The sequence below is a fragment of the Eublepharis macularius genome, chromosome 1, assembly GCF_028583425.1.
Source record: "Eublepharis macularius isolate TG4126 chromosome 1, MPM_Emac_v1.0, whole genome shotgun sequence".
Classification (NCBI taxonomy): domain Eukaryota; kingdom Metazoa; phylum Chordata; class Lepidosauria; order Squamata; family Eublepharidae; genus Eublepharis; species Eublepharis macularius.
Window position 1 is genome coordinate 128,422,698 of NC_072790.1, and position 11,619 is coordinate 128,434,316.

The 11,619-nt window shown below is 44.3% G+C and overlaps 1 protein-coding gene across 1 annotated transcript in view; it reads right to left on the reverse strand.

The window, feature by feature from the left end:
* The window catches only part of LRP11 (LDL receptor related protein 11), a 29,609-nt gene extending 20,815 nt beyond the window's left edge, over positions 1 to 8,794 (reverse strand). Inside the window, exons 1-3 of the mRNA XM_054989775.1 lie at positions 8,212 to 8,794; positions 5,342 to 5,499; positions 141 to 282 (exon numbers count right to left, since the gene is read on the reverse strand). Of these exons, the coding sequence (XP_054845750.1) occupies positions 141 to 282; positions 5,342 to 5,499; positions 8,212 to 8,728 (817 nt within the window). The 5' untranslated portion in view covers positions 8,729 to 8,794. The remainder of the gene's footprint in view (positions 1 to 140; positions 283 to 5,341; positions 5,500 to 8,211) is intronic.
* Between the last annotated feature and the right edge of the window lie 2,825 nt (positions 8,795 to 11,619).

Consider the following 11,619-nt stretch of genomic DNA (forward strand, 5'->3'; position numbering starts at 1 on the left):
ATGTTCCAGTTTGCTGGTTTATGAACATATACTGTCTTGATTTTAATCACAATCATAGGCAATCTCATTCCCATCTGCTCTTCAGAGTGATTGACAGATACTATGCTGTTGCAAAGTTATTACTTCCACAGTTTTCTCACCTAATGTGGAGGGCACCATTGGAATTACTGTCACTGAGACGTTATCTGAGCTCCTCTGGCCAGCAGTGTCAGTCACAGTCAGCTGCAAAACATAGGTGCCTTCTTGTAAATGAAAGAGCTTCACAGTTCCTGGTTGAGGTTCCTGATCCAAAGAAACCAGAATATTAATTGATCAAGTTCTATCCCTGGAATAAGGCACTGACACACCAGCCAAAGTTTGTATAGAAATAGTAATATGATTATGTGAAGGCAAGCAAATGTCTTTCTGTTGCTTAAATGCCTCGTGTTCCAATTCAAACAGATTATTTTAGTTTACACACATACAATAAAGCAAAAGGCACAGTGCTAGTGATCCATCTTCTTAGCCACCTGGAATGCATCTGCAAGAATGAGCTGGACATTCACGATTTGCTGGCCACAGCAAGCCCCCTTGCATGGCAAAAGCTCACCAAGGGGATGAGAAGCAAATGAGAGGGGGAAGCTGTATGGGCAAGAGAAGTGAAAGCCAAAAGCACGCAGTAGAGGCAGTGGTGGAAGCCTAGTGAACAGCCAATGTGTTGCTGTTGGCAGGACTCCTGTGGCAAGCAACACAGCCCCAGAAGAAAAACATTTCAGAAATGCCATGAGGTCCTAACATACCGCATACTCTGCTGGAACACAGTCACATTGTTAAGAAACCATCTTGGAGAGATAATACCCCTTCAGGATTCAACAGGAGAGGTTAATTTTATTTATCTAAAATGTTTTATGCTGTTCTATTGAATATGACCATAAAGATGGCTTGCAAAAATTCATAAATTTGAAAACAATGAAAACACAACAATGTTACTATTAACAAACTGCAGCAGAAAACAGAATCTGGAATAAATTAACAACAAAATCAGTTGTAAAGAGCACTTAAAGCAGGAAGTTAAGCTTAGCATCAAGAACAGTTGTAAACAGAAAACATCCAAGTAAATTAGGACACTCGACTCCAAAGAATCTGACCCCAAAAGCTTGGTAGTAGAGTTTTGTCGGGAGCATAACAGAGAGGCCACCTAAATTAACAGGACTCCAGTAGCACCTTAAAGACTAACATTTATTCTAGTATGTTTTTGTGAATCAGAGATTATTTTATCAGATGCATAAGGATTCTGTTAAGAGATTGCGTCTGGTAGACACATACAGGGAGGGAATTCCATCTTCTACTGATCCATTTGAACTTCTTGACTGAGAATGTGTATCAACAGCAGAGGGGAAAGTAAAACTAATATAAACAGTGAGGTATCATATAGAATCACAGTAATTAATTCTTTAAAAATATATTTCCAAGATGTACATTTCCTGTCTCCTTCACACTCACCTATAATGAATTAATTTAACTTGTTTATTTAAACATTTATACCAGTCTTATCTGAGTAAACTCAAGGCAGCTACAGCAAATGCTGCAAGGACAAAACATTGTATAGCATCTAGCAAGTTAAATGCGGTACATGAACATAGAAAAAACATACAATAGGGAAATTGTAATCTTACATGCAAGACATTGCTGTGCTATTTAAGAATTTCATACATTTATTTTTGGACAATTGCTGCATTTATTAGGATCGATGTGATATGTGATTGTTTCCTTCTCTTATCAGTACAAAAAGGTGCATTTATATTACCCTTTTTAAAAAAGTAGGAGAAAAATCGCACAATATGTTCTCCATATAACCAGGTGCTCAAAGATATAGCCTAGATCTCAAATGACATTACTCCCCAATGCCATTTCATCACTAACCCGACGGACTGCATGAGGCAGGCCTTTTTCTTCCATTGCTTTGCCTGGCTTGTTTGTTTCTCTGCTAATAAGTGCAAGCTGAGGGAGCACCTCCACCTTTGAGTAATTCAGTTCCCATGGTATACTCTTAACACTGGCTTCTGCTCCTCAGGCTCAGATCTTCGTGGTTGCTGCACAAGCCCCATGTGACTCTTTCTTTGTTTCTGGCTCTGCCATAGGAGAAGTGAAGGAGGAAGATAGGAAAGCTTGTATATTCCTGGTGGAGTCAAACTTTCTGCAGCAAATTTTATGAAGCTGAATGAATGTATATGCCTGCGTTCTAATAAGAATACCAAATAAGATAGCAAACAGGTTTTTGTTCCCAAAATTTCAAATGAGAATCTCTGTACACAATTTTATATGGAAAGTTTCCTTTTTTGTGTAAACAATTTTATTCTTTTAATATTACTATTTTATTTTTACTGATTTTGACTGATTTTTTAATAAATTAACAATGTACTTAGTTAGGAACCTTATGGCTATGAGGTAGGGTTGTCAGTTCCCCACTGAGGGCGGGGGACCCCCTGCCTGGTGAGGGGAAAAGGCAGGGGAACACTTTTCTGGGCAGTGTACTCCTGGGTGGTGCAGCATCCTCCACAGTGGGCCGATTTGGACCCCTAACAGGCCGAATCAGGCTCATTTGGGGCCTAAATTGCCCACTGTGATGCACAGAAACTCTCCAGAGCCCTTCCATCAGCACTCCCATGATCCACAGTGGGTCGAATCAGGCTCTTGGGGCTGAAATCGGCCCGCTATGAAGCACAGGAGCACTCCAGGCCCCTGCACGACAAAGTTGTGCTGCCCCAGCAGTGCTTCCATGCTCCACAGCAGGCTGATTTCAGTCCCAATTTGACCTGCTGTGGAGCATGGGACCATTCCCAGGGGCAGCATGATGTCCTGTGCACTTCCTGGAAGTGACGTCATCGCAGAGTCTGGGAATGCACACACGCAAAGCATGCACACGAGTACAAGAATGGTGAGTGCCAGGTCTCCTACCTCTCACAGAAGGGGAAGGGGACCTGGCAACCCTACTATGAGGCAATATTGAAATAACTTAAATAAACAACAGTGCAATCCTAAGAACGCTTTCCTGGAAGTAGGCCTCAGTGAGTAGACTTCAAAAGCATTCTGAGTAGGCATGCTTAGCATTGCACTTTACAGACACAAATTCCAGGAAAATATACTTCTGCAGGAAGGAATGATCTTGGAAGGATTTTTTCTTCTGTTTCCTACTTGTGGAACTATTTTGTTTGTTCTGCTGTTGGATCAAACTGGATAATGAATTTCTAGAGGGAAAAAAACATAGAGTTCAATTGCTTTATAAATGTGCAAATCATTCAACAAGCAAAGTCTTACTTAAGCCAAATTTCAACTAGCCTAAATAAGCAGGACATTTTTTCCCATAGAGTGGAGGGGGTGGGGAGGGGAATCTGATAAGCATATCAGATTCTTACTGAGCAAAGTCATCATTGGAAATAATAGGGAAGCCGACTTTTATCTTGATCAAACATACAGCTTTATTAGCAGCTGAACCAACAACAGAACCTCAATAACAACTTAAAAGTTTAAATTGTTTTAAATTTTTAAAAAGTGTTTAAATGTTTGCCACCTTGGGGACTCTATTTGGGTAGAAAGGTAGCATACAAATGCTTAAATAAATAATAAATAAAAATAATATGCAGCATTATTACTATGGTTTAATATAATCAGTAATGGACTCAGCTGTAGCAGATAAAATTGGCAGCAGACAAAACAACAGGGAGCAATCTGCAGCTCTGTAGCTGGTTTCATGCTTTCCCCTTTCTATGAAGAACATCATTGTCTATAGCTGGACAATGTAATGCCACACCATACTCTTTTGGTTATTGAAACAAACTCTGGAAGTCCCCTCATGCTTGACACTCCCTCCTACCTGCAGCTCAGGAATTGAAACCAGGAAGACTTCAACAAACGACAACTGGACACTTCATCAGAACTGGACTACACAGACACAACCATTAGAGTTTGTTCTTTTGTTCATGGACCAGGATCCCAAAACAAGAGTAAATAATAGTTTGGAATCCTAATTTACCAATAGGCAGAATTAATTATATGTATTGTCGAAGGCTTTCACGGCCGGAGAACGATGGTTGTTGGGGGTTTTCCGGGCTGTATTGCCGTGGTCTTGGCATTGTAGTTCCTGACGTTTCGCCAGCAGCTGTGGCTGGCATCTTCAGAGGTGTAGCACCAAAAGACAGAGATCTCTGTCTTTTGGTGCTACACCTCTGAAGATGCCAGCCACAGCTGCTGGCGAAACGTCAGGAACTACAATGCCAAGACCACGGCAATACAGCCCGGAAAACCCCCAACAACCATCAGAATTAATTATAGTTTATTCTTTCACCCGATTCAAATTAAACAACAAATTTTTATTTGTTGGGAATGTGGAAATTTTCAGTTAAGCAGCATTGAAATGGGAGCATGCAAGGTCAACATCTTCTATAGTTTATTTCCATAATTTCAAACCATAATTTGATTTTACATCTGAATGTTAACAGGATGCACTAAAATAAAAAATGTATGTATGGAATACTCCACTGGTCAAGAAGAAAACAGGGATGCTCAATGTTATGTATCTGTGCTTGGTCAATCACAGTTTGATATATATTTTCATCCAACAGATCTAATTTTCTTTATCTTATTATTATTACAAGAAAAGTAATCATTAATTTCATAGTGAAATGGCCAGTTTGGGGTATGGGGCTGTTCGTATGCTGTGTAATTTGCCTTGAGTTTCAGTAAGTAAGTAAGTAAGTAAGTAAGTAAGTAAGTAAGTAAGTAAGTAAGGCTGGCATCACAGACAAAACCTAACCAGGAATGTTTGACTAGGAGCTCTCAATGCAGGGCTTTTGGTTCCTTAGGGCAGCAGCAACCCACGCTGTAATGCAAGTGGCTGTTTAAAAACCAGCAATTTTAAAGAGAAGCTTGCAATGCAATGAGGAAAAGCTGCTCTTTGGCAAAGAATTTCCCCTCTGTACTTGCATATACAACTAGGAGATAATTCCATAACCAGTGCTCAGGTAGAAGTGTGTGTGGCAATGTGTGTCTCTCTTTCAGCATTATGTATGTGACATTACATATTCTTATTTTCTTTAGCTTATCTGTGAGGAGGGTGGCGTATAAATCGAATAAAATAAATAAATAAATAAATAAATAAATAAATAAATAAATAATAAACTATATAACACTCGCAGACTTTCCAGGTTTCAAGAGGTGGATATCAGACCACAGAGACTTCTTGTTTACCTTTCCTCTGATTGTGCTATGGAAACTTTTTATATCTCTTTCTACGATATCTATTTCTATGATACAATCTATTTCTATTCATACAGCTTGGCTTGAAGTGCAAAACTTTATTTACCTTCATACCAACTGAGAGGGCACCTTTCAGCAACTTCCATTCATATTGTATGATTCCGTGGTCATCGAAACTTTCTCGGCCATCAAGAATCACCCAATCAACAGGCAACTGAAGCACAATGTCTTTCCCTGCCTTGCTGACAGGAGGTTCATCATTTTCTTTTAAAAAAAAAAGTTTGTTTCATTATTGAAAGAAAACAGAGTATTTATTTAAATAGCTTTTCTTGTATGATACATTTTTATAGCTTTGCTCATGCTCCTGAAATTAAGAAAACCAACTCCCCAACAACCAAATGTTTAGATGTTTCCTTGTAATGGGTGTATTAGCCAGGGTGAAGGAATATCTTAGCATGACACATGAAATACCTTTAGCACTGTTCTGGTAGTGTGCTCATCTACATAAGCAGCATGGCAATCAAATGTATCTGAACATGCTTCCAGAATGTTTGAAGGAATGCTGCAACCTAGGACTTATTTTTGCATTACCTCTGTATTACAGCTGAGTATAGATATTATTCTCCAGATAAATCCTCTTGTGAGCACTGAGGGGGCAGCAGACTGGGTGTGTCCATAGCCCATGAGATAGGTTTTTCCCACCTTCTCCAAGCACAGCCTGAGATACACAAGATGTTCAAACCGTGTCTTTTACTCCACCTTCCTTACTATACAGTTCCATCTCATTTGGGTCTAGAAAGTTTCAGCACTTCCAGTTCCTCTATGTCCATGCACTAGTCTGGCCCCAGACTCTCCTAGGCCACCTCTTTTAAGGTCCTCCCCAAGAATTCGACCCCTCCCCTCTCCAATCTGCCTGCCTAGCCCCCAGCATAGGCCAAGCAGGATGCATCCTCACCCCATGGCCATGGTGAACTCCAGCCAGCTCCACCTGAGACAGCTCATGCCTGGCAGCACCTGGGATGGGGCAGGGACTTGATCTTCTTGGGGGGTGGTAGTGCTTTACCTGATTGAACCTCTACTGCAAGGGCCAACAGCTTCTCCGCCACATCCATCCACATGCCCCCTCTCTAGCCACCCTGCGTCATCCTCCCCACAACTCTTATTTCACTTAAATTGCTTATAGTCAGAGTACATTTTGCCTATGTTATCCAGATTCCATTGGAAATGGTATAGCATACTGTGAGAGTGATACTGGAAGACCTACACATAGTATGGTATGTGTCTCTAAACTCAAACCTGGTGTCTGGGAGTGGGTAGTGTGCCTCCACCCCAGTCAATACCCCAATTGCCATGGTGAGGCCCTTGTGGTGGGCTGCCCTGGGGATTCCAACAGTCCATCTCAGAATGGCCGAGACACAGTCTGATGACAGCCAGAGGTCAGCACCTTTCCCACAGCTCAACTGGACAGCAGGGGTTTGACTTGAAGCTGGGGCTGTGTCAATCATGCCTTTACAACCCAGCTGGCCAGCAGGAATGCACAGGCACAGCACAACGAGGGCCCAACTAAGCCAAAGGGCCAAGACTCAGCCACAAAGCTGACTGGCTGGGAGGGGCTGAAGAGGTGAGATCCCTGTGGGAGGGAGGTGGAAGAAACCTCTAAAGGCTGACTGGCCCAAGCAATAGGGGGTGGAGCATGTAAAGGATGCAAGGGCATATTTAAACCCTCTCAGCCTCAGGCAAAGAAAGAGGCAGTTAGGGTTGCTCCTGTCTCAAAGTTGGTACAAAAAGGGAGCCAAGAAGGACAAGAGGAAGCACCCAGAGAGCAGGAGTAGGATGAACTGGGTGGGTACAGCCCCCTCCCTTCTACATCTTAGGCCTGAGTGACCTAGAGGCCTAGACCCACCTCCAGCTAGGAACCAAGAGAAGGCTCCAGCTACTGGGCTCAGCTCCTCCCTTCTCCTCTCCAGTACCCCACTCAACCATACCAAGCCACATTTCTGTGGCTACCCTTCACTGCAGCAGTCCAGCACAGCCTAAACTTCTCACATCTGGACCCAACATGATCAAAATGGATATTCCAAAATGGCTAACACTGAGCTCTTGCATGATATAATATGCTACTGATCATACATATTGGTCTTCTGATTGAACTGAGCTTGTGGATTTTCAGGTCTGTGCTTCAAAGTGAGATTGTGGTGAAATGATCATCTGATCAGTTTCTCAACAGAATGTATAATATTTCTGGTATGCCACTGAAAACCTCATTCAATCCTTGAAATCTCTAATTAAACAGTCTCAAGTAGCAGGACACAAAACAATCTTGCAAAATTGCACCAGAATTAATGAACTAGTGGCATAAGGTAGCTTCTCTATATATTAAGGATGTCTGATTCCACTGACTATAGATCCATTTCCAGCCTGCAATAAAAGTGATCAGTCTTAATGAGAGCATCCTGAGGGTAGCCTTTCCAAGCTCTAAGACTGTAATTGTGCAGTCTACTAGCGATGCAAGAAGCCAAACCTCATTGCTACTTGTAAAAAGAACCTGGTCTATAGCATAACTCTGCACTGCAGTTTATGTTGCTCCCAGATTTGCAATCCTCGGGGGACTGGCATCACAAAGGACAGGTGTTAGGAGTCTTGATGTGCTGAAGCAGGGAGCGGTGCACTTTCCATGCACTTTCCCATCTTTCTTCAAACGTGCATGGGAATGCAAGTCATCAGTAAAAGTGGCTATGCTGCCAGCCACAAGTGGAAACTAATGTGTGGCCTATCCTGGGGGCAATGTAGGTCCAGAGGGCCTAAACAGTTCTTCCGCCGCGTACCTAAACACAGTTTAAAGGGACCTCTTTCCAATGTCAGCTGATCTTCCGCGTTCCTGCCAAGCGCCCCGCCCTCCCTTGAGTGCCGGCTACTTCAAGCCGTGTTTTAAAACCATCAACCCCGAACTGTGGCTCGACGGCAGAGCACTCTTACCGGGGACTGGAGGGCTGCTGGTCGGCTCCAGATAGTAGCTGTGATAGCCGCGCTGAGGAGAGAAGAGGCAGACGGCGCGGCCACGGTACGTGCAGTTGAAGAGGTAGCAGCGGAGCGAGGCCAGCTGCTGCGGCGGCTGCTGCAAGACCGCCAGGGTGCAGCGAGGATCGGCGCAGCAGGCGTCCAGGCATTGCCGCAGGCCCGCCACAGAGCCCGGCGAGCCCAGGAAGGTGGCGCCTGCCGCGATGGAGTCCTTGGTGCGGATGATGGAGTCGGGCCTAGTCGAGAAGAAACTCCCGCCGCTGCCCGCAAGGCCGCCTGTCCCGCGGCAGCGTCCCGCCGCCTCCGCCCGCTCGCTGCCGCGGCCAAGAGGCTCCTGCTCCTGTTGCAGCTGGCGGCGGAACTCCTCCAGCAGCGACTCCACGTCCGGTCCCGCCGGCGCCCTTAGCTCAGCAGACGGCGATCCCAGCGGCAGCAGCAGCACTAAGAGCCGAAAGGGGAGCCCGGCGGGCGCCATGGCGCGGGCCCTGGCCAAGAAAGGAGCGAGAGGAGGGTGGCGGTGGAAAGCACCGCCGCTACCAGCGCCGTCCCAAGGGCGGCGGTGGAGGGCGAGTCATGGCTCCTCCCGCGTCAGCTGGGGAGCCGCAGAAGCCTGGCGGTTTCAATCAGCACCACCAGACGCCGGACAGCTCCAAGCACCGGCCTCGCCCCCACTTTCCGCTTTCGCCAATCACCGTCCCCCGGAAGGGGGCGAGGCCACACGGAGGCCGCGCCCAGTCATTGAATCCCCGCCTCCTCTGACTTCACTGCTTTTTGTTGTTGACGTTTCCTTCTTTCCAGACGCGTCTCTGATGATTTGAGCGTGTTAATCGGACGGATCTGGAGAGTAAACGGAATGCCGCTTGTTGTAGTCAGGCCAGACAAGCGGGGAGGGGGGAGGGGCTGTTAGCCAGACCAAGAAACCGTTGATGATAATTAAATACCCGCCTCCTCAGCGATGGGATTGGCTGGTGTCTACTTTGGTTGTTGAACTGTCCATCACAGGAGTTGTTCTGGAATTGACACACAGGCACACTTAAAGACCTTGAGGAAAGGCAAAATAAAAATATTTATTAAATGAATAAACAAATTTTACTCAGATACCTTATCACTAATCACTAGTAATTAAATCATAGGTGGTGGTTACAACTACCCCTGATCGGGAAGGTCCAGGCTAGCCAGATCTCAAAAGCTAAAAAGTGTTAGTAATTGGATGGGAGACCGCCAAGGAAGTCCAGGGTCACTATGCAGAGACAGACAATGGCAAAGCACCTCTGTTAGTCTCTTGCCTTAAAAACCCTTGCAAGGGTCACCATAAGTCAATTGCTTGATGGCACTTGAAACACATAATCACTACTCAGTGCATAACTGGCTATTTGTATGCCCACCTTGTACTACAGATTTAATATACGTGGTTATGGAGTCTGCAAGCAGGCCCATAGTTAAAAATATGGAAAGGTCAGTGACCTACCCTCTACAAGTACGCTTTTCTACCCGCTGACAATCTTCCTAGGCAAGTTTGTAATTTTGCTTAGATCAACAGAAACAGTGTATTTGTTTATATATAGATTTGTTAAATGTTCATTAGACTAAACAAGCCTATAAATAAATAGTTAATGAAATGAAGTGACTGAGACAAAGTACACAAACTTCTGAACGCAAGCCACAAAAGACCCCTATCATGCCATACTGTCATTGCTTCATCCTTTCTTACAGGATCACACACAACCACACAATCATTTTGCTTTTCTGTATTGCAATAGGCTTCACAATAGACACAAGTAATGAGCAGAGAGAGTGGCAAAGTAACAGTCATAGTAGTACTAGTTTAACATCTTTCTGTCTCTGTTGACAAGCACTGCTGGTAGATTTGCAGGATTTCTTCTTCCTTACATCCCACAGCAGCCCTTCTGGATGTCTGTTCTGTGCAAGTTCTTACAAGACCACTTGTTCACCTCCTCTCAGGATCACTTTTGTGCTTTCTTGTCCTTTTAATCCCTTTATGCAGATCAAATAATCTCCTCTCAGTTTGTCAAGCCCTTTCTCACTACTTAGTTGTTTATTGTATTGTGTAAGATGTTTAAAATAATACTGGTGGGAAAACTTGAAATATGTACCCCGTTATTACTTTTGTAGCTATTTTGTTTGAAAAATGGACAGCTACCTATGGCATTTATATTTATATTCCACCTTCTTGAACAGAGTTCAAGGTGGCAGGATCCCATTCTTTTCCTTGCAAGCACCCTAGGAGACAGCAAGGGCCGGGATAAAGGATTTATGAAGTATATTTTAATCCCACCCTTTGTCCAGGGACTTCAGAATGGCACACTTCGGATCTCCTCTCCTCCATTTTATCCTAGAAGGGAATGCTTGGCCCGAGGTCAACCAACATGTTTCCTGGTAAGTGGTTATTTGAACTCCTCGCACCTAGCCTGACACTCTAACCATTGCAGCACATTGGCTTTAAAGGCCCAGTGACCTTTATGGCCTAAGAAGGGCTTTGAACCCATGTCTTCCAAACCCAAGTTGAACATCTCTCTGTCCTTGATGTTCATATTAAGGCAGCCTTTGTTTCCAAGAATGCATACTAAACAATTCAAATCTATCATCTGCATTTCTTTTGAATCTAAATCAATGTTGCAAGAGTCTGATTTGCAAAACGAGTGTTGTCTAGGGATCCATCAGCTCTCTTGATGGCTTGAGGAATCATTGATCAGACTCTGCTTCCTGTCCTGTTCCCACCCATGGTTAAGCTGTATATCAAATAACTTCCCTTTTTGTTAAATTTTAATTGTTTCTAAAGACAAAATCATTGTGAGAGTTCAAATGATTTAGAAAATTATATTGGGGGAAAAGCAAGCTTTACTAGCATAGGAGGATTGTCACTGCTATTGGCTGATAAGCCTTGTGCATACCTGGTGAAACAGAGAACTCACAGATGAACTCAGGGAGAAAGAAATTTGCTTTTTAACGTAGTGTGCTGGATGAGGATCTGGGAGACTCAGGTTCAAATCCCCCTCTTCCATGAAGCCTCTGTGCCTCCCACAAGTGTCTAATCACCCCCTTTAAGTCCTACTTGAGCATTTGGGTCTGCTCCTGACCCTGCCTTCTCTCAGCCCTTTCTCTTCTCATTAAGCCCAAGTGAGTGCCATCACTCTGACTGCTGCCAAAAATACCAGCCACACCCTCACCACTAGCCATTGTCCTGACGGCTGCCATCATTCTTCATGGGTCTCAGGGTCTACTCTTCCTGTCAGGAGCCTCTTCTCCTGGGACAGCCAGGACTCACTGCCACAGGCTGCCATCTAACTGGTTCTAGCCCAGCTCCTACAGCATCCTGACTCAGGCAGTCATCCACCTAGCAAGACT